Source organism: Etheostoma spectabile, chromosome 16 (assembly GCF_008692095.1).
Source record: "Etheostoma spectabile isolate EspeVRDwgs_2016 chromosome 16, UIUC_Espe_1.0, whole genome shotgun sequence".
NCBI lineage: Eukaryota > Metazoa > Chordata > Actinopteri > Perciformes > Percidae > Etheostoma > Etheostoma spectabile.
Window position 1 is genome coordinate 19,616,362 of NC_045748.1, and position 20,101 is coordinate 19,636,462.

Here is a 20,101-nt window from a genome sequence, read left to right on the forward strand (position 1 = left end):
TAGAAATGAAACTGTAAAATGTTTTTATACCTTTTGGTAAAATAATACAATTTAAAAACTATGGATCAAAGTCTTTTATTTAACTTTTTGTAAAGCTAAATAAAAGCTAATTGCTTCAGGTAATCAAGTAATTAAGCAGGATTTTGGTTTTTTATTTCTTGATGTTTTACTCTGTGTTTGGTTTACTCATTACTGCTGTATCAGTATATAGTATATACCATATTTTGTACAGTTGTAAAATAAATGTAATTATTGATAAATACAATAAAATACATTTAACATGAAATTGAATTATGTTTATTATTGTTGCAGCTATTGATGTTGAAGGTAGACATTAACTTAAACAACACGGAGTTGCAAATATATTATATACGTTTCTGCGTTGTTTGGGTAGGGTCTTTGAAAACTCAAAGTTACACATAATGACATACATATCACATAATATCTTAAAACAAACTGTTGCTGCCTTAAAGTTATACAAACTCCCGCTTCTGCCATTGTAGGCAGCCCTTACAAGACTAGATAGATGCAACCCTGATCTGTTGTAGTGATGTAGATCTGGCTGAAGTCAATGGCATCAACAACTACAACCATTGCAACACAGAAGCTAGTGGGCTCCCTGTGCCAAGTCTGTGTGATCTATAAAATAAGAGGTAATTCTGCCAAAGTCAACAGCAGCTGAGGCAGCACCTGAGTCCTAGGTATGGAAAGTAAAGAACTAAGCTAAAGAACAACAGTCAGCCAGTCCCACAACACAAAACAGCAGTGTTGGGACCCAGCAGACCCTGTTGGGTTTACTCTCTGTCCAGCTAGAGGTTATATGCAGCTATTATATTTAATGTTATGACAACTTTTTTTGCGGCCTAAGATGTATAGTAAACTATATACAGTATGTATTGATGTGGTTGTATTGTTTGGGCTTTTCTTATTTAATTAGATAGTGATAGTAGACAGAAAAGGGGAGAGACAGAGGGGACGACACGCAGCAAAGGGCCACAGGTCAGGTCCCAACCTGGGCTGCTACGAAGGACTTAGCCTACATCGGGCAAACACTATACCAGGTGTGATGCAGGTTTCCCCCTGAGGTGTGGCTTTCAACACAAGCCTCTTTTTCAAACCAATTCAGTCCCTGTGGGAGGATACTTTATGTACATCTGACTTCTTCCTGTCCCCACAGCCAATGGGATATGATTTCAGGGATTGTGTACAGCATGGGTTTTCTTTCACCTTGCAGATGGTCCTCACCCCGACACTGCTAATGCTCTCATCTGCAAGTAAGTAAAGCTCTTTATTTGCATGTTTTTTTACACGCTGTAATCCTTCTTTGGTTTACAATGTCATTTATACTCAGGCTCTTATAATTATCATTATTGTTTTGGATAATGGGTCTACAGAATTGTTATTTTAAGCTAAAACATGCTGCATATGTGAAGGCTTTAATCAAGTTGTGTTTCCTCGTGCTAGAACTGCTCTGTGACACATCAAGGACTACATAGACGATTATCAGTATTAAAGATAAGTCAGAGCTGGTATGCAAGGGGACTTACCTTTCCTATATGGCATGAAGAGTAACCATCTGTCCAGTGTCAAAGGTAGAAGTTCTTATTTGACAGTATTTAGCCATTTTTTACTATGAGCACTTAAAGATGCTTGTGCCTAGATTGTGTCTCTTTTCTCCTTCCATTTCTTTTGTTATGACGGTAATGCAAGTACCATAAACATGTTTCTAGTGTATACATGGGGGCTCTGTATTTTATTTGACGGAAAGAACGATGCAGCAGTTTTCTTGTGTTGTCTCCTCTCGATGCCGCTTTTCTTTTTCCAGAGTTTATCATGTTTTCTTCTTTTTATCAGCAATCAATACCGGGTTACATTTAATTTACATTGGTCAGGCCTGGGCTTTCTGTGAATGCATTATAATTACTCTGCTGTACTGAGGGATGAGGTGAGGTAATGGGGTAATTAGTCGGCCTGTGTTTATTGAATTGCTGCAGGGCGTTTCAACTGTTTATGAGCTTAATGTTGTGCTCATTGGTTGTATGAGAACACAAACGTTACACGGCAAAATCTAGCAAGATGTGTATCAAAACTTCAAAGCCTTATTGAAATTTTCCCTTTGATGTTTTCTACTATATACGTGCTCTCCAATTTCATTTTCAGGTTCACATTTGGGTGTTAATGATGTCCAGAATCAAAAGAAATAAGTGCACACTAAAACGGAGGTTGATTCTCTGGGTTTTAATGACCAACATAATGCTGGTGCTGTACTGCTTGATGAACTCAACCCAAGTCAAGATCAGGTAAAGATTTAAAAGCAAAGCATTATTTTATTTAGTAAAGTCAGCTGATCTCTTTTCTTATCCATATATTTTGTTTATAGGGACTCCCAACAAGACACGTGTCCTTTGAGCATATCAAAATTGAAAGAAAATGTGAGTAAGCCTTCTCAAAGGAGAGAAGAGTGCTCCCCCATTGTAGACATCATGTTTATGAAGACCCATAAAACTGCCAGTAGCACTATACTCAACATCCTCTTTAGATTTGGAGAAAAACACAATCTTAAATTTGCCCTACCTGATGGGCGTAATGATTTCTTCTACCCATCGCCTTTCCTGTGCTCCCAGGTGAAAGACTACAGGCCTGGAGAGTGTTTCAACATTATTTGTAATCACATGCGCTTTGACCATCAAGAAGTAGCCAAGCTCCTGCCTCCAGATGCTCTGTACATCACCATCTTACGTGACCCAGTGGATCTCTTTGAGTCGTCCTTCAACTATTATCACAGAGCAGTTCCTCTCACATGGAGGATCAATGGCGAGAACCAACTGACAGAGTTTCTAAACAGTCCCGAAACCTTCTACAGCCCACAGGCTTTTAACTCATTCTACCTGAAAAATCTGCTCTTTTTTGACTTTGGTTTTGACAACAACCTGGAAGCTGATGATCCTCGTGTCATGAGGGGTATTCACGACTTATCAAAACGTTTTGATTTGGTTCTCATAGCAGAGTATTTTGAGGAGTCTCTTATCCTGCTTAAGGACACGCTGTGTTGGACTACGGAAGACATCCTGTATTTTAAAGTCAATGCTCGCAGGAGCTCATCTGTATCTCATCTGACCCCTGAGTTGAGAGCCAAAGCTTTACAATGGAACGGGGCTGACTGGAAACTCTATCAGCACTTTAATGCTACCTTCTGGGCCAGAGTAGAGGTGTATGGGAGAGAAAGAATGAAGCAGGAGGTAAATGAGCTGAGGAGAAGAAATACTGAAATGAAAGCTATCTGCGTCGAGGATGGAGATGCGGTTGAAGCCCAAAAGATTCAGGACAGACGTTTCCTACCCTGGCAGCCAGTTGGAGAGTCTTCCATCCTGGGGTACAACATGAAGAAAAATGTTCATCCAACATTTAGGACACTTTGTAAAAAAATGCTCACGCCTGAAATACAATATTTGTCAGATCTGGGCGTAAACCTGTGGCTTACTAGACTATGGGGTTGGTTAAAAGATTTGACTTGGATTAAAAATATTTACAATTAAATTATAACAACTTGCAACACAATTGTTGTTTTCCTTTTGTTTAGGAAAATCTTTCAGTTTTCTTCTGAATAATGCATCCATAATGTTCATTCAGATTTGTCTCCTAGAATCTGTATTCAGATTTGGCTTTACATTTAGGAATGTTTACCACTCCCAAGTAGGCCTTCAGATGGGTCACAGTTAGCTAACATACCACTACTCAACATCTGTTGGCTTTTAATTGCTTCATATAGTTGTACACTACATAAAAACACAGTGTTTATACTCTTTATAAAAAAAAAGGTTCATGCTTAAAGTGTGAACAATAAGACTCCTTTATGTTGTTGCCTCTAAATTAGTAAAATTCAGCAGTTGATGTTGGCCTCCCTGGTAAGATGTATTAGTTTTATGGTCAAAGCTTATTTTGGTGATTGTCCACTGCAAACACAAATGTTTCTGGGTCCTGGTGCTATTTTTTTTGTTGATTCCACAGGAATTAAACCAGGGTCTGGCATTGATCTAACACTGAGAAAGCAGTGATAGCTTTAATGTTAGAAGTGCAAGTCTTATCCTTCAGTGGTACAAGCAATGCTAGTGTGCCTCCTAGAGGCCTGAGGCTTAGGTGAAGTTGTACGCAATGAATTTGAATCGTTTTGGCCAGAGTGATAGAGGTAGACCATCTACGTCTCTCTCTATGGCTCTGGTTTTGGCCTTGCATGTCTTGTGCCATGTGCAGTATCCATGCATACTTGGCATGTTGGCCTTGCCTGACACCGCCATAACTGTTTACATAACATCGCTTCCTCATTGACAGTAACAAAGGTCTGACATGGCATGAAAAGCAAATCATTTTCTATGCGTACATTTTGATTTAATTTAGGTAAAAGCAGATGATTTATCATTTACATGATTATTTTTGGTAGAAGGTGGCAGCTGCTTTTTTATAGAGCATACTCCTTTTTGCTGACCAGGCCATATAGTAACTGATAACATTAGATCTTTAGAACCACGGGTTACACATACAGGTTCATCTGAATATTCTTTTTTGATTTGATTTATTTTGGATTTAACAGACAACATAATGCTAAGGATAAAATTTTAAAGTGTGAACACCTATTTCCAACATGGTCCTTGGTGTTAAGAGAATTTAACACATAACAAAGACCTATTGCACGACAAAGACGTTGAACACAACTCAGTCAAGGTTCAAGAGCATTCTAAAATCAGATAATCACTGATCACATAAAATAATCAACTGTAATTAAAAAGATTGGTTACTCTATTCCATAAAAATGCCTTCACCTGGTGTCTAAAAGCCCCCCTGGGATTTACAATTTTGAGGGAAAGTGGCACATTATTTCACGTTTTACCTGTATAGAATTTTTTTAGCTGTATTGTTGACTCTGGGCACATTACAAGACCGTCAACTGGCCCTAGTTTTGTGATTATGCTTTGTATGAACTATTTTTATTTGAGACACCATTTCAGTGCCATTACATGTGACCTTAAGTGCTTGAGACAACTTCCTTTTTGTTCCAAATAAAATGGACTCAGTTTTACCCAGATGTATTGAAAGTGTATTGTCTATGAGCCACTTGCTAACACTATCTAATGCCTTACCTAGAGTCTTCTCAATCTCACTGATACCACTTCCAGAGACGTGTAATGCAAAGTCATCGGCATATAAAAGCACCCCACAGGTACTATCCTGAGGATCTGATATGGTGCCCTCAATATCACAAACTTGAGTTCTTCCAGTGAGTCCAAGAGGTGAACCATTTCACACAGTAGTATTTCTGAAGCCTAAACTTTGTAGCTTTGATAGTAGTATTGCATAGTTTTAAGTATCAAAGGCTTTTATGGAAATCAAGAGGAATCATGCCCACATACTTTCCTTCATCAAAGTGTTGTTGAATATAATCAAATAAATGAATAAGACAGGTTGCATAAGAATATGCTGCTCTAAATCCAGACTGAAGTTCATACAGTAGATTTTGTCTGACAAGGTACTCTTCCACCTGCTCATACACAAGACGCTCAAACACCTTCGATATGGCTGTCAGAATTTATACAGGCCTATAATTGCCAACATCTGATCTGTTTTTGTTCTTATAAAGGGGGACTAGCCAGCCTGTGGTCCCCCAGTGGCTAGAAATGGCGATAGAAATGAAAGCCGATGGGCCGATCTGGAATCTTACCCCTTATGAGGTCATAAGGGGCAAGGTTATCTCCCCTTTCTCTGCTTTGCTTGCCCAGAGAATTGGCCCACCCGTAAGAGAGAGAGACATCATGGCTTTCAAACGTGCAAAGTGGCAGTTGGTCAAGGTTAGGGTTAGGGTTTTTCTGAACATTGACATTCAAAATGGTGATTACTGAAACAGACATACAACACACCATGTGTGGGTACACACATATGTATTGCAAACAGACCTAAGTACTACACAGATAAGAACATATCAGCCAGCCTATGTATTTTGTTAATATCATGCTCTTTGTAAAATTGCTTGCCTTTTTATTCAGATTAATTTGTATTTTGACCAACTACAGTAATAAATATCATTGAAATGCAGGCTTCTGTCCCTCCAATGTGACATGTGCATTCTTTTTTGTATTAGTACCACACACACACACACACCAAGCTGGTGTGTTAGTATATCCATGAAATTATACACTGTCAAAACCCATAAAAGCGGCTATTCTATAGAAAGGACACAAATTATTGCACATTATGAAAAAGCTTGCAACCATGCAGTGAGAAAATCTAAATCATCAGTTTATATAGTAGTCTATGCTACATTCTGCAAATACCCTTCCATGTCCTCTTACCAAGTAACTCAATTAGTTTGTATATGAAGATAGACTTTAAGGAGACATAATGTGGCTGGCTGGGAATACACGTTTGCCCATAACAGTGTTACTATTTTTTATTATTTTTTTAAAATAGGCTTTGGCACATACATGTCAATATATTGGTTATGATAAATCGAGACATTGCAAGATGTTTATCACATTAAGTTTAATTTAACCATTTACAATATGTGAGGAGAACGAAGACTTTACAAATAACAGGAAGTGGAGGAAGAGGTGACAGGAACCATTGCTCCCTCTGCATGGTGGTCTGGATCCGCTTTGACAGGTCCAACGAGACATGACTTTGAACACATTGTCCATGCGGATGGATGTTTGATTCAGGTATCGAACCCAGGAACGATGGATAACGAAAGTGTGACAACAGTTGCACTTCAGCCTTTAGGTAATCCAGCGGCGTTCTATTCCTCCTCTTTGTTCTCGTAATTGTGTTTAATGTGTTTCCATAGTTTCTACAATAAATCACACATTAGGTAAGTTAGACATTGCATATGTACAAATCGGTTGTAAAAGGACTCGACTGCTCGATAACTTAGCTTAGCTTAGCTAACGTTAGCACTGCTTCGCCCTCTGCTTACAAGGTCAGAATAAAACAAGCATTACAACAACAAAGGACACACTTACCCCGCGATTCATTTGCTCAAATATCGCGTCGCCACCTTGGTCAAATAGTCGTTCAAAGAAGACCGCTCCAACCATGATGGTTACAGCGAAAGTGGACGTTCGCCTGAAGAGCAGATTGTAGACGGACTTAGCCAGCGCCATGTCGGTGGATTGATGTATTGCGCAGGAACGGAAGTTGGGACCAAACGCTTCCGCTTTAGGAGCAGCGGATGTTAGCAGTAAAGTGTGTGGATTTCATTTTTTCTTTTTACACCAGTTAGCTAAAGTGACAAACTGTGCGTGGCCTTGCAAACATCACAGAGGAGGGCAGCACTGTTTCGCCAATGGTTTGTGCTATCTGTCGTTTACATTTAATAACACACGGGGTTTCTAAGTAAACATGTATTGATGTATCGTTAATAATAAGCAGCATGTAAGCTACTTAACCATCTCATTTTCACAACGCTATGGACACATGTTAATGAATGTTAACGTTTGCTTCGCTGGGTCATCTGGGGAAGTGTTTGTACCACCATGTTCGTTGCTACATGCTCAGTGCGTATATTTCTAAAGAGTGTTGTACCTTCACAATGATTGTGTCCTCACAGTAGAAAGGGAAGTCTCACCAATGCATATTCAAAATAAAGGCACCTCCAATACTAAACCAGGAGATGGCAGCAAAAGAAGGCTGCTTGCACCACTTGTCCTTGTGTATGATATTGCTGGTGTTCTTGTTTGTAGATATTAGGCTGGTTCCAGTTTGTCATTTTCCGTTGTAGGCCAAATCCGTAGGCTACGTGATCGCAAATGCAAAAGTAAACAAGCGATTGGGACCATACTTACTTAATGTAAATGTAAACAAACTCGCATTGATAAAATATATCCATACTATGACCATAATTAGGGGCAAATTGCGTCTGGTACGTACTTTTGACTTTTTTTGTGTTGCTTTCAGTCCTGAAAAGATAGGACCTAATCAATACATGAACAGATAAGTAATGCTATGTTTGCTATGCGAGGCAGATCTACTCTATATCATTGTATAATTGAATGTCTTTGGATTTCAGACTGTTGGGCAGACAAATCAAACAACAATTTCAAGATCTCATTTTGGGCTATGGGAAATTGTGATCTGTATTTTTGACTTATCTTTAGACTAAACAAATAACCTGAACAATAATCAAAGACATAGGTGATAACTGTACAGATATAGTTTGTCTAGAAACTTTGCTTTGAATCAACTGGTGCATAATTATACATAAGATAACACTTATTATTATTTCAGTCAGCACAACTATTCACTCACCATGTCTTGACAGAGCAGTTATTCAAATTTGTTTTATTTCTGTTTACAGTCTTTGTCAGCAATTTAAAACGTGACATCTTGCTGTTTTGAGCACCTAACCTGTACCATGGGGAAGAGATACTACTGTGACTACTGTGACCGGTCCTTTCAGGACAATATGCATAACAGGAAAAAACATCTGAATGGTGTTCAGCATCACAGAGCTAAAAAGGCCTGGTATGACTCTTTTAGAGGTGAGACTTGTATTTGGTCCTTGGACCTTTGAGATTACATGCAATATTTTTACAATATATGATGTTTATTGTATATGTGTGTTTTAAATTAGACAGTGATCCTAAACAATTCCTATTACAATTTACAGTTTAAAATCCTAAGTCGTAAACCTATTTATAAGATTTTGAGAATTAAGTATGCTTACATTTAAGTATGCCATTTTGCTATCCACCTGTTTACTTTATGATGGAAGATTTTAAACAAACAAGTGAAACAACCATAGACAACACTATCATTTCTTTACAGACTCTTCAGCCATTCTGTGTGATGAGCAAACAAAGAAACCCTGCAGGAAGTTTCTCCAAAAAGGTAAAAGAACAGTTTAATCTTCCATTTTTTCACTAACCAGGAAATTATATTAAATACTTTGTTATAATAAAAAAAAAATCCCTGGCTTTTTCTTCTTTTATTTTAGGAATCTGTGATTTTGGTCCTAACTGCAGGTTTTCTCACATGTCTGAAGAGGAAATGTTCAACTTAAAAAGACAGGTGGAAGGTAAGCTGTAACCAAAGGGTAGTGCTGTCTACCACATGATTGAGCACTTTTTAAATGAATAAATCACAGTATTCAACACATTTAAGGCACATATCATTTGAAAATATAAATAGTATTATCTAAATGATTATAAGGTGAACATTCAACAGTGCACTCACAGATGTCACACATGATCAACACAGTCCAGATTGTTGATAGCGCAAATGTAATGCTGCAGAAGGTGGGTTTAAAACAAACTTACTAAAAAGGCAAGCACACCGGTTAGCCCTTTCTCATAGATTCCCCTAAAAAATATACTATTAATAATAATAATAATAATATACAAGTACAAATTGTCAAGTGAATTTTGCCGAGATGACTGTGTACATAAGTGTGACATGTTGACAGGAGTAGGATGCTATTTTTTTCAGATGAAAGACAGCGCAGAGAGGACTCTGTAGACAGAATGATCCCTGGGCGAAGTATAGAAGAGTGGCTCTCCAGAAGGGAAAAAAAGCGAACTGCCCTCAGTATCGAAGGGTATGCACTTTAATTTTTGTTTTAACCAAAACTATTCATTCATACATGGTTAGCTTTGCTAATGGTTATTCCTGTTGATATACATTTCAACTGTTTCATTATTTATATCTTCAGAGATTCAAAAGATAAGCAAGACAGCGAAGAGGGCCAAGAAGAAAGTGACCTACCTCAACAGCTGCTCTCCATCCCTGACCTCCCACCCTCTCTTCTACCTCCTCCTCCAGGCGGGTGGAAAGTCAGAGTGAACACAGAATGGGGTTGAGAGATTCACTTTGTGGTTCACATCACTGTTAAGTGGCTATAGGGAATTAATTGAAGGAGGAATGGTACACATTGCATATTAACAGATTGTGTCACATATTTGAAGGTTTTCAGTTATTAATGAGGTTTCCAGTTGATTCTAAAAAGCTTTTGTGAGTCCAATTTTTTAAAAGAAGAATAAAAAAACATGTTTTGTATGCCATCCAGAACATGTCATGTCAGAATATCTTTGTTTAGAAGAGCTATTTATTTATTACATTGTAGTTGTACATGTTAAGTTTCTTGTTCAAGAATGCAATTAACAGTAAAAAGAAGCCAATTCAAAATGAGAAAATGGTTATATTTACATAAAACACACATGCAGTGCATAATAACCCTTATAATTGACATTTTGGTAGTTTGTTGTTGATTGCTCCACTAATCTGAAGTAGAGTGACTTAACTGTAAAACTCTTCTCAGGAGTAACACTTAATTACAAACCCAGCCAGCTAAAAACAAGAAAAGAAAGAGATGGCAAACTAATGATCTGGATTACGTTTCATAATGAAGGTTACCACACTTAGAATGTTTGTTAAAACACTTGACAAAGAGCCTCATGCAGATCTGGATTTGTGATTAATGCATTTATAATTGTTATTGTCCTTTTTAAAGGTCCTCAATAAAGTTATTCCTCATAACTGGGGTTTTGCTGAGATGTGTATATCCTACTTACCTAACGCAGTGGTTACAGCAGAATCCTCCTTAAATCGGTATGAGTTTCTTTTGGTTTTGTATCATTTTGACTAACTCTTATTCTGCCGCCTTGATCAGAATACGCCTCTGACTTCTTGTGGGACTTAACCTTCCTACTTACGTAGTTTAAGGTACCCTGTGGTGTTTTGGACCACTCTAACACTATGGAGCAACGTTTGTATTGTCCACACACACAATGACCCATGCACGGCCAGCCTTGGTTTCAGGCTATTCTGCTTATTGACAGTGGCAGTAACATGGCAACAAAAAAAGACAGTGAAGAACATGGATGTAACCAATGAACGATTTTATTAAGCAAATCAAAAATCAGTTTTCCAAATGCTAAATGTGGTAGAAAATACACGCGTTTGTTAAACCTCAAGGATACACACGGTGCCTTTTAGGTTAGAGACACTGACTGAAAACATAACTTGATTGGTTTACAAGAAAACACCGTAAGGTACCTTTAATTATAGGTTAGGCTTTATTTATCAGTGGATCCTCATATCTATTGGTGTATTTTGTACATTAAAGAAAATTAAACTGCACATCCTTTTTTCAAGATTTTTTTTGGGGCGTTTGTAGACATTTATTTCCACAGAACAAATGAAGACATGGAAGGTGGGAGAGAGGGGGAAAGACATGCACCAAAGGGCCGTAGGTCAGAGTTGAACCCGTGGCTGCTGCATCAAGGAGCAAACCTCTAGATTTGTGCGCCTGCTCTACCAACTGAGCTAACCTGGCTAATCTTCTCCCGTCTAAATGTTCATTGCTGCTGTGCTCACTGGTCCTGTTAGCCCTTACAGCTACAGTAATTGAGTGTGTATGTTATTTTCCCTTAAAGCTCTGTATTCCAATGCTCTGGTTTTTGTGTCCATGCTACTACATGAAGTGCACCACTATATGGCTATAAGGAAACGTTAGTTTCTTTCTGTGCAGGCTGTGTGCTGTGCTCTTTTTAAAATGCACGCTTAACATGCCTGATGCTGCACCATCAGCTCCGTCACACCATCAGATCCTGACTGCGAGTCCAAAGTGTTGAATGAGGAATGAATTCAAAGTTGTGTTGTGTTTACCCTAAACAAGCATCCCCACCCAGATCAGCTCCTCTGTTTTATTATTATTTGCTCTACTTGTTGTTAGTTTCAACTATATGTTGTTTAAGCGTACACAGTAACTGTTCCTTTTTGAGATTTGTCATATCCAGCTTTAATATGCAACCAATGTCACATTTGTAAACAGAAAAACAAACAGCAACTTCCTTTTTAAAGCCTTGGTTTTTATTGGACATGCATCTATAGCCACCACTTACATTAGTGTATAATTGATGCAGTAACCTCTACATGTGCCGTACCAGTGACAGAAATAAAACAGCGCTGAATATTCTCAATCTAGACATTAAAATTACTAGTAATGTCACACAACAGGATGATACAAATATGAACTAGAAAGTTAAACTGACTTTTACAGCAGAGAGAGAAAGATAATACATCACTTGAATTACTGATTAGTCATTTCATTTCAAAACTACATTTAGCATCAGATTCATTTTTGTCAAAACTTTGACTTTGTATAATGGATTTTCCTTCTTTCCAGAAGTCTTTCTAATGTTCCTCTAAGTCAGTGCATGATAGCGCTGTTTGTACTCCAAATGACAAAAGCACAGAACAGAAGACATCTACAAAATCCAATAATAACAATTGAGATAATCCGTCGACAGAGGGTACATAAATCTGCTCTTTAAAGCACTGTAGTTTACAGGATAGAACACAATAATTGCTTACATGTCTAAAGACAAGATTTGACATCTATTTTACATTCACACAAAACCCATACCTTACATGATATGTTCACATGAAGAGGTAATGTGATGTCATATAAGTAGTTCATACATAAACAGCTCCAATATCCAAGATAAAATATCTGTTTTATTGCCAGAATGATACTTGCTGTTTAATAAGCTTTCTCTTGTGATATAACTTTGATAAACTTTAAGATAAAAAGAGCCAGAAAAAATATATGTGATTTTGTAAAACATGTTAAATTTGACAAATATTTGTTAAAGAAAATATTCCAAGAAAAGAAATCTCAACAAATCAGAAACGTTAATGTAAGTGCATGACATTAATACACACAATAACTTGTTTCTGAATGGCCAGTAAACCTGGAAATTATATCGGTAACTTGATATTTTTTTTGCATTATTTGTTTTATACAAAACATTAAGATTACATTCATAATAAAATCACATAGATTCAATGTATCACTTTTCCAAGTAAGAAAATATAACCATGTTATACTTTAAACAATATGTTGTTTTGTTGGTCCATGTAAAAGCCAGAAAACATTCTTTGTGATATGTTAAATTATTGTTCACAGCATACTTTGAATACATACATACAGCAAAAATCGACATTTACAGAAAAATGTCAAATACTGAGATTTTGTTTAGCAATGATTACTTTACAAATTGCATAATTATTTGAATACATAGACCAGAGTTTAAAATGTACACACATAGAACACACATACAGTTTCTTGTTTAATGTACATGCAAGTGTGTCGTGTGAACTGAATATCCTTCATTGTTATTTGCTGTAAATATTACAATTATTTTTTTCGGAGCTCTAAACTTGTCATGGTTGACTTTGATCACAGCAGGTAGCTCAGGCCGTACAGGAAATCTGTCAATGTGACTCATTTTGGTGGCTAGATGCACAGATTTGAAATATGCAGCATTTGTCATCACTGGCAGACTGTGAGTATATGATTGATGTGATATGTTTAATATGTCTGATTGTTTATGTATGCACCAATCACCAAGGCAAATTCCTCGCAAGTGTAACTTACTTTGGCAATAAACCTTTTTCTGAATTGGATTCTTCAACAAGTTTGCATTTTTTTGCATAATTACTCTTGTATGATATTTATTAGAGAGATTTTGTAATTCCTTGCTGTGTTTTGCCTCTTATTTGGACTTGTTTAATACTAACTACATTTTTTGCTGGGAACAAAAGCTGGTTGATTTCCAAATCAAGTTGTTCAGCCAAGAAGGCTCACTGTGAGCTTTAAAACAAACCAACGTTTATTTTAGAAAACCGTGACATCTTTAGAAACGGCCCCTAGGATCAGCTGACACGGCGTACACAGCATGTGGTTGAGGGTCACAGGCTGTGTCCACATGCCACTCTCCTCTTCATTGTTTTTTTCAGCACCGCTGTCCAGTGGGCTCCTGTGCTTGTTCACAAATTTATTCAAACTGTTGGGTTCTTATTGTACTTTTCATTGGTGGAAAGTTTGAGAAATTAACATTTACTAAATAACACTAAACATAAAATACAGCTGAAAGTTATTACAATTCATCCTGAGACATTTCACTCAATACCACAAATTTCTACCTCAAGTTGATGCTAGAGGAAAAATCAGGGGTCACCAAATCTTGTTGGGATACATCCTTTGGGAACCATACGTGTCCATACTAAATGTTTTCACAAGATAAGTGAAAACTTTGATTTGCTGCTGACATCGCAGGAAACACCAAGGAATCATTGAAGTCAGTAGCACTCATTCTCTGGGAATAACAAGTGTCTGTTCAAAGTTTAATGGCAATAAATCCAACAACTTTTGAGATATTTCAGTCTAGGCCAAATGGTGAATCAATCAACTGACAGACTGACATTGTCATCCCTAGAGCCATGCCTCTAGCATGGTTAAAAAGTTGTCAAAATACTTTAGATAATCCATTCAACAGATTTGTGTTTTGACTTAGTGGGGCTACTCTTTTGTAATGATTAAGATTGCAGAATGTAGATGTCTTGGACTTCTGGGCTGGAAATCTTGGCTCTAAAATTAACAAAGATTTAATGGAGACAAAAGGCAGGACCCAGTCATGTATATGCTTTCGTAGGTGATTTAAAGCTACCGATACTTAATATGCAGCTCATCAACACATTTGTATTGCTTTTTTACTATGATCAGTAATATGATTATTGGGTTGTCATCACATCAACAACAACATCATTGTTTTCACAGACACCGCACAGCCATTGCTACAGGGCATACTTCCACAATCTACTTTCATATCTAATTTCTTAGAAAACATCATAAATTTGAATCAATGACACACTCTTGTAGGATAATAATCAGCCCTTGAAATGTCTTTCATTCTTTTTTTTACCATGGTATGCTATGATTTGTGGAAACCACTGTCTGACATACAGTAATTTGGTCCAATAAAGAGAGAAGCTGTGATGGCATTTTTGTGGATATTAATAACACTAAACAAAACCAAAAACAATCAAGTATTTTGGTTAATGTTTGTTTCTTCATTGTCTGTCCTTAAATTTCTTTGTTACCAGCTGGTGTAGTATTTACTTCATTCCTCTGCGGAGCATTTGATTTGCTGCAATGAGCATAACGCTGATGATAAATGCAATGGCGAAGGCACAAATCAGGCTTTTACGCACACACGTGTGCTTTTCCTGTTGTGTTGGACTTGCTGTGGAAAGATTTGGAAAAAAAAAAATATTAGCACATCTGTGTTTCTTAACAGAGCTTTAAAAATGTCTGAACGAGAATGTGAAATGTGAAATATAAATCTATATGGGACATACTGTCAATGTCAACATGGGACTCGGGACTGTTCAGGTGGCTCTCCTCAGTCATGATGATGTTCTCAATGTCTTTCATGGTGAGGTGGTCACGGAAAGTATCGTAAAGCAGTCTCTTAAGCTCATCCACAGTAAGTTTCTGCATGTCACACTGGGTACATAAAACACCAGGAAAGGTTTAATTAGAAGAGGAAAGACTTTGGTCTCAAAGCCCCTCAGTGACGTTGTAGGGCAATAATATGCAGTGGTAGTACAGGGTAACTCCTGGTAAACTAATTTATTTGAATATGCAACTAAATGCAAGGATATGACGATACTGCATGTGATGTATTGTCATTATCAGAATGGTGTATTATGTAAAGGCCATTTGGAAATTTGTCATCAAAGAAGCACATGTAGTATAATGCATAATAAAATAATTTGAATTGAAACATATGGCTCATTATCACCCAACAACAGAAAAGTGGAAAGGGAAACTTACTCAAAAGAGGAAAAAGAATGGATTAATAGACACGGATAAGGAAAAAGTCATAGACTTGATTGATGATACTGATGACAACATATACCTTCCAAAACACTGAATCAAAGTCTGCTCCGTGGAACTTATCAGGCATTCCAGCAGCAGAGAGTTTAGGACCAAGCAATGTGACAAATTCATCAAAGCCAACTTGACCGTCACCTGATGAAATGAACAGAAAGACAAACATGCCACTGTATAACTCATGTGTTTGATTATATGCAACAGTCTTTTGATCTTGCTGATCCAGAGAGAGACAGAGAGAGAGCGAGAGAGAGAGAGAGAGAGAGAGACGTACCATCTATATCAAGTCTTTGGATGATAACCTCCAGCTCCACCTCATTGGGCATGTAGCCCAGTGAGCGCATGGCCATCCCCAACTCCTGCTTTGAGATGAAACCGTTCCCATCTCGGTCAAATACTTTGAAAGCCTCACGTATCTCTGTTGGGAGAAGAAGGACAGTAGTTATATTAAGAGTGGAGAGGAAGGAATTATGTGTACATATTTAAATCAGTAAGAATATTTGAATATTTAATGTGTTTGAAGAGTTGGAATTCCAAGAGCAAGAATGTAAAACTCCTTTTCTCTTGTTACAATTCAGCAGAAGAATTACAGGAAAAATCTGGTGATATTTTTAACTTATTTTATAGTCAGTTATTCCCAATTCTTTTTCCAAACTAACAATTTGATCCAACTGACAAGTCTTATCTGTATTTGGGCTGGGACAGTTACGCATTACCGCAATACTGCGATCACGTGATGCCTACCTGTTACCTGTCATCACCGCAAAAAACAACAACATGTGTTTAATGACATGGATTCATTGATTCTAATGACATGGATTGTGTCTGATGATATTGTGTCTTACATGGATTCAAGGTTTTCTAAACAAAAATTAAGAGATGGAGCAAATCCGACCATTTGCGAGTTGGGAAGGGCAATGTTCCATGTCACATAACAACATACACGGTAGGGAAGGCAAAGTCATTTCTCCATTCTCAGTTGAGGTAGACACTTTAACGTTACAGCTGCAGTGTTTACCATTGTGCATTAGCCTAGCAGCTAGCAGAGTGTCCTTCTGTTTATAGCTTTATCCTGATAAAACAGCACGGTTGAATTTCAGCCTACATGCACGTTTTGTAGCCTAAAACAGAGCAACTTATATTGGTAGAGAGAGCAACAAGTTAGCAAACTGCAGAGTCGCCCTCTCTGCTCTCTGCCTGCTCAGCTGCTAGACGGGCTGCACTCGAGCTGCAACATGTGTTGTAGACTAGCTAAGGTTTAAGCCAATGTTTTTTCGGGGGTAACGCCATTCACTTTACTGGCAGTATTGACAACAGATAAAGCCTTCCTTCCTTCCTTCTTCCTTCCCGTTACAATGCAAATGATGGTTTATTTTGAGTAAATCCACATATGCGGTCCTGCTGCTGTAAGTGCCTACTTCTACACCAAATCTACAGCTGAAAACTGTCCCCAACAAATGCAGTATTTGCCTCTGTTTGAGAACCTTTGCCATTTTTAGGCGTTTTGGTCTTTAGAATGAACAAATGGACTTGGGGCTGAGAGTAAGAGACATGGCAGGGCAAGCTATTTAGCTTTTATAAGCAGTATAGAAACAATAAAGACAGGTCTATGACACACTTTAATAGTTGTTCCCAAGTATATGGACACGTGTTTATTAATAGTCAATGGTTGTAAGCAATTACAGCTTCAACTAGAAAGACTTATTCTAATCATTATGTGTTTATAGACCAGCCTCCACTTATGGGTGCTCGCAGGAGGAGTTACAGTCACTGTCAAAGGTTCTGATCCACCAATCCTTATTAAAAGCAGGGACAGGTTCAATTGCTTCAGTCACAATAGACTGACAGAGAGAGAGAGAGATACTGCATTTGAATGTTTCTGCACCATAGAGAGAGACTGAGTGACTGTAGTTGAATACCATGGAGCACCATGTAGATAGATAGATAGATAGAAAGATAGATAGATAGATAGATAGAGAAAGAGAAAGAGAGAGAGAGAGAGAGAGAGAAAGATAGAGACTAGTTGAATGTTTCAGCACCATGGAGAGAGACAGAGAGACTGTAGTTGAATGTTTCAGCACCATGGAGAGAGACAGAGAGACTTTAGTTGAATGTTTCACCACCATGGAGAGAGACAGACAGACTGTAGTTGAATGCCATGGAGCACCATAGAGAGAGACTGTAATTGAATGTTTCAGCGCCATCGAGAGAGACACAGAGACTGTAGTTTAATGTTTCAGCGCAATTGAGAGAGACTGAGAGACTGTAGTTGAATATTTCAGCACCATGGAGACTATTTATATACTATACGTGCACAGTAGTATTTTCCTGAGTTACATTACAATAGATGAATAGATAAAGTGTGGTAATGTTTTATTGCCTGGCTTTGTTTTCTATATATGTATACCATCAGGCACCTTCACAGCCTACACCTGTTAGCCACAGCACAACTGGTTGTGACAGAAGGCAGTGAGCAGGTTAATGTGTTTATCATTAACTGCAATTTTTGGGAAATAGTGCATTAACATTGCCATTTGGCTCCTGTCCTCTCCCTGCATTACAGTATTCTGTTTGAAGTGGTAAAAAGAGCAATTGCACATTAAAGGCACAGAACCCCGGTGGCTCTTTTTAATGTTGATCCTCAAATATACAAGACTCTTCGATGCTTGCTCAGTAGTCACGTGTCGTAGATGAAACAAGGAAACATGTAGGATATGAAATTATACCAACAGATAAATGACACAACATATACATGTACAATGTTAGTCTGATATATTATCAGCAGGACAGGAAACATGTTGAGAACAACAAATAAATTAACATTGGAATTAACAAATGACAGTGGGACAGGGACACCAAGTGCCTCTTCCAGGCTCGGTAGCCTATTGTACATAAGCTCAGTCAGTCAACATCACTAAACATTGACATAATAAAACCTAGACTCATCTATTTCAGTTATAAGTAAACTTGTGTACTGCTACTACCTGCTAATACCTTATTTGAACTTCATATTGATTAAAACTAAAAGCATGTAATTATACTGACTCTTTCGATCACAGAGAAATTTGCATGCAAGTAAGTGATTGGTAAAGCACCAGCTGTAATTTGCATTCAACCCTACAAGTGGACAAGCGCTGATCATCCATCTTGTGTACATGAATGATGGAGAGATTGCTGTGATAGCCCACAATGACATACTAGAACCTAAATAGAAGAAACTGTTGCAAGAGGTGTTTGGTCTTTGATAAATTCACTGGGGCCCTTCTGAACAGTATCACTGTCTGTACCAAACCTTGACATAGCAGACACAACATATTTGTCTAAATTACAGCAGTGCTGCTTGAGTTTTGTTATCTTTCTTCAGCACCACCCTGGATTCAATGTCATGACCCCTAGTGCCAGTGAGAAATAATTTATTCACCGAGCCAGCTGAGCAGCGACTGGACTACTGATTGTGTCACACCATGAGGAGTGAATTTTTAAAAATTTTTCAATTAAACACTAGGAACAAAAACGTCTTAACGTCTCTGAAAATGTAGATCCATTACAATCTCATATGAAGTAATTGTCTTTTTTTTAAAGTTATTTTATACTGAAATGCATTACATTACATTTAGACAATTTTATTTAAAGTGGCTTCCAATGAGTGCATTCAACCATTAAGGTACAAACTCAGAACAGCAAGAATCACGTGGAAGAACATTAGCTTCAAATAAGCCAACTACGTGCCACATGTACAGTGAGTGCATTTTGTTTTATCAGACAGAAGGTCAACACACCGTACGGTGCAACACATTTCAAAACAGTCTCAACACAAACTGATCATTATAAGCTTCACAAAGGTAATAATATTACAATTATGTTTTTGACATTATCATGTCCAACTTGTGCATGTCATAGTGGATATTAATACATTATTTTAATAGCATCATTATGAAGTATTTTAAGGTAAACAACAATGCATTTTGCACATGCCTGCAAGCATAAAACAGATGCATTTAGATATGCAGTAGACAGCGTACATACAGGACATTCAAATGTACAAAGAGTATACACAAGATGCAACAGAACGGCCACCATCGTTGTTTAAAAAAAGAAAACTGGAAAAGATTTGGTGAAAACTCACCTTTTCCAGTTTCCCCTGTCTCAGCTTTTGTTCGACTGTGAGTCCTTGATCAGAGTAACCTTGAACTGCTCTGTCTGCATCAGCTCGGTTATCTTAAGTCAGGGCCTGGCTATGGCTGTCCTTGTACTATATGTAATCACAGTTTTGTTTAATTAATTAAGCATTCCCCCTGCAGCAGCGAGTAAACAAGGTCTGTATGACCAAACCTTTTAGGGTGGCACGGACCGCTACAGGAAATCATTCCTACCACA

General features: G+C 37.7%; 4 protein-coding genes across 7 annotated transcripts in view; 2 read left to right on the top strand and 2 right to left on the bottom strand.

Annotated features, from left to right (window-relative positions):
• The first annotated feature begins 995 nt into the window (after window positions 1-995).
• gal3st1b (galactose-3-O-sulfotransferase 1b) lies at window positions 996-3,893 on the top strand. 4 transcript variants are annotated; one of them, XM_032539792.1, is made up of 5 exons: window positions 996-1,274; window positions 1,465-1,592; window positions 2,161-2,300; window positions 2,381-2,432; window positions 2,625-3,893. In XM_032539792.1, the coding sequence occupies exons 3-5, from the start codon at window positions 2,179-2,181 to the stop codon at window positions 3,534-3,536; spliced, it is 1,086 nt and encodes a 361-aa protein (XP_032395683.1). In that variant the 5' UTR covers window positions 996-1,274; window positions 1,465-1,592; window positions 2,161-2,178; the 3' UTR covers window positions 3,537-3,893. The 4 variants fall into 4 exon arrangements, with proteins under 4 accessions (XP_032395683.1, XP_032395682.1, XP_032395681.1 ...); XM_032539791.1 differs by lacking the exon at window positions 1,465-1,592; XM_032539790.1 differs by having other exon boundaries at window positions 998-1,274; window positions 2,381-3,893.
• A 2,625-nt stretch (window positions 3,894-6,518) lies between these two features.
• Window positions 6,519-7,226, bottom strand: uqcr10 (ubiquinol-cytochrome c reductase, complex III subunit X). The gene is made up of 2 exons (XM_032539795.1): window positions 7,008-7,226; window positions 6,519-6,835 (listed from the first exon to the last, which is right to left on the bottom strand). Exons 1-2 carry the CDS (start codon window positions 7,146-7,148, stop codon window positions 6,785-6,787), a joined length of 192 nt encoding a protein of 63 aa, XP_032395686.1. The 5' UTR covers window positions 7,149-7,226; the 3' UTR covers window positions 6,519-6,784.
• On the top strand, window positions 7,175-10,669 carry zmat5 (zinc finger, matrin-type 5). Its single transcript, XM_032539794.1, has 6 exons — window positions 7,175-7,333; window positions 8,342-8,525; window positions 8,812-8,874; window positions 8,981-9,061; window positions 9,472-9,580; window positions 9,695-10,669. The coding sequence occupies exons 2-6, from the start codon at window positions 8,399-8,401 to the stop codon at window positions 9,840-9,842; spliced, it is 528 nt and encodes a 175-aa protein (XP_032395685.1). The 5' UTR covers window positions 7,175-7,333; window positions 8,342-8,398; the 3' UTR covers window positions 9,843-10,669.
• Window positions 10,670-11,834: 1,165 nt separating this feature from the next.
• cabp7b (calcium binding protein 7b) overlaps window positions 11,835-20,101 on the bottom strand; it is an 18,691-nt gene continuing 10,424 nt past the window's right edge. The window contains exons 2-5 of the mRNA XM_032540023.1: window positions 15,999-16,142; window positions 15,750-15,862; window positions 15,187-15,334; window positions 11,835-15,071 (exon numbers count right to left, since the gene is read on the bottom strand). Of these exons, the coding sequence (XP_032395914.1) occupies window positions 14,944-15,071; window positions 15,187-15,334; window positions 15,750-15,862; window positions 15,999-16,142 (533 nt within the window). The 3' untranslated portion in view covers window positions 11,835-14,943. The remainder of the gene's footprint in view (window positions 15,072-15,186; window positions 15,335-15,749; window positions 15,863-15,998; window positions 16,143-20,101) is intronic.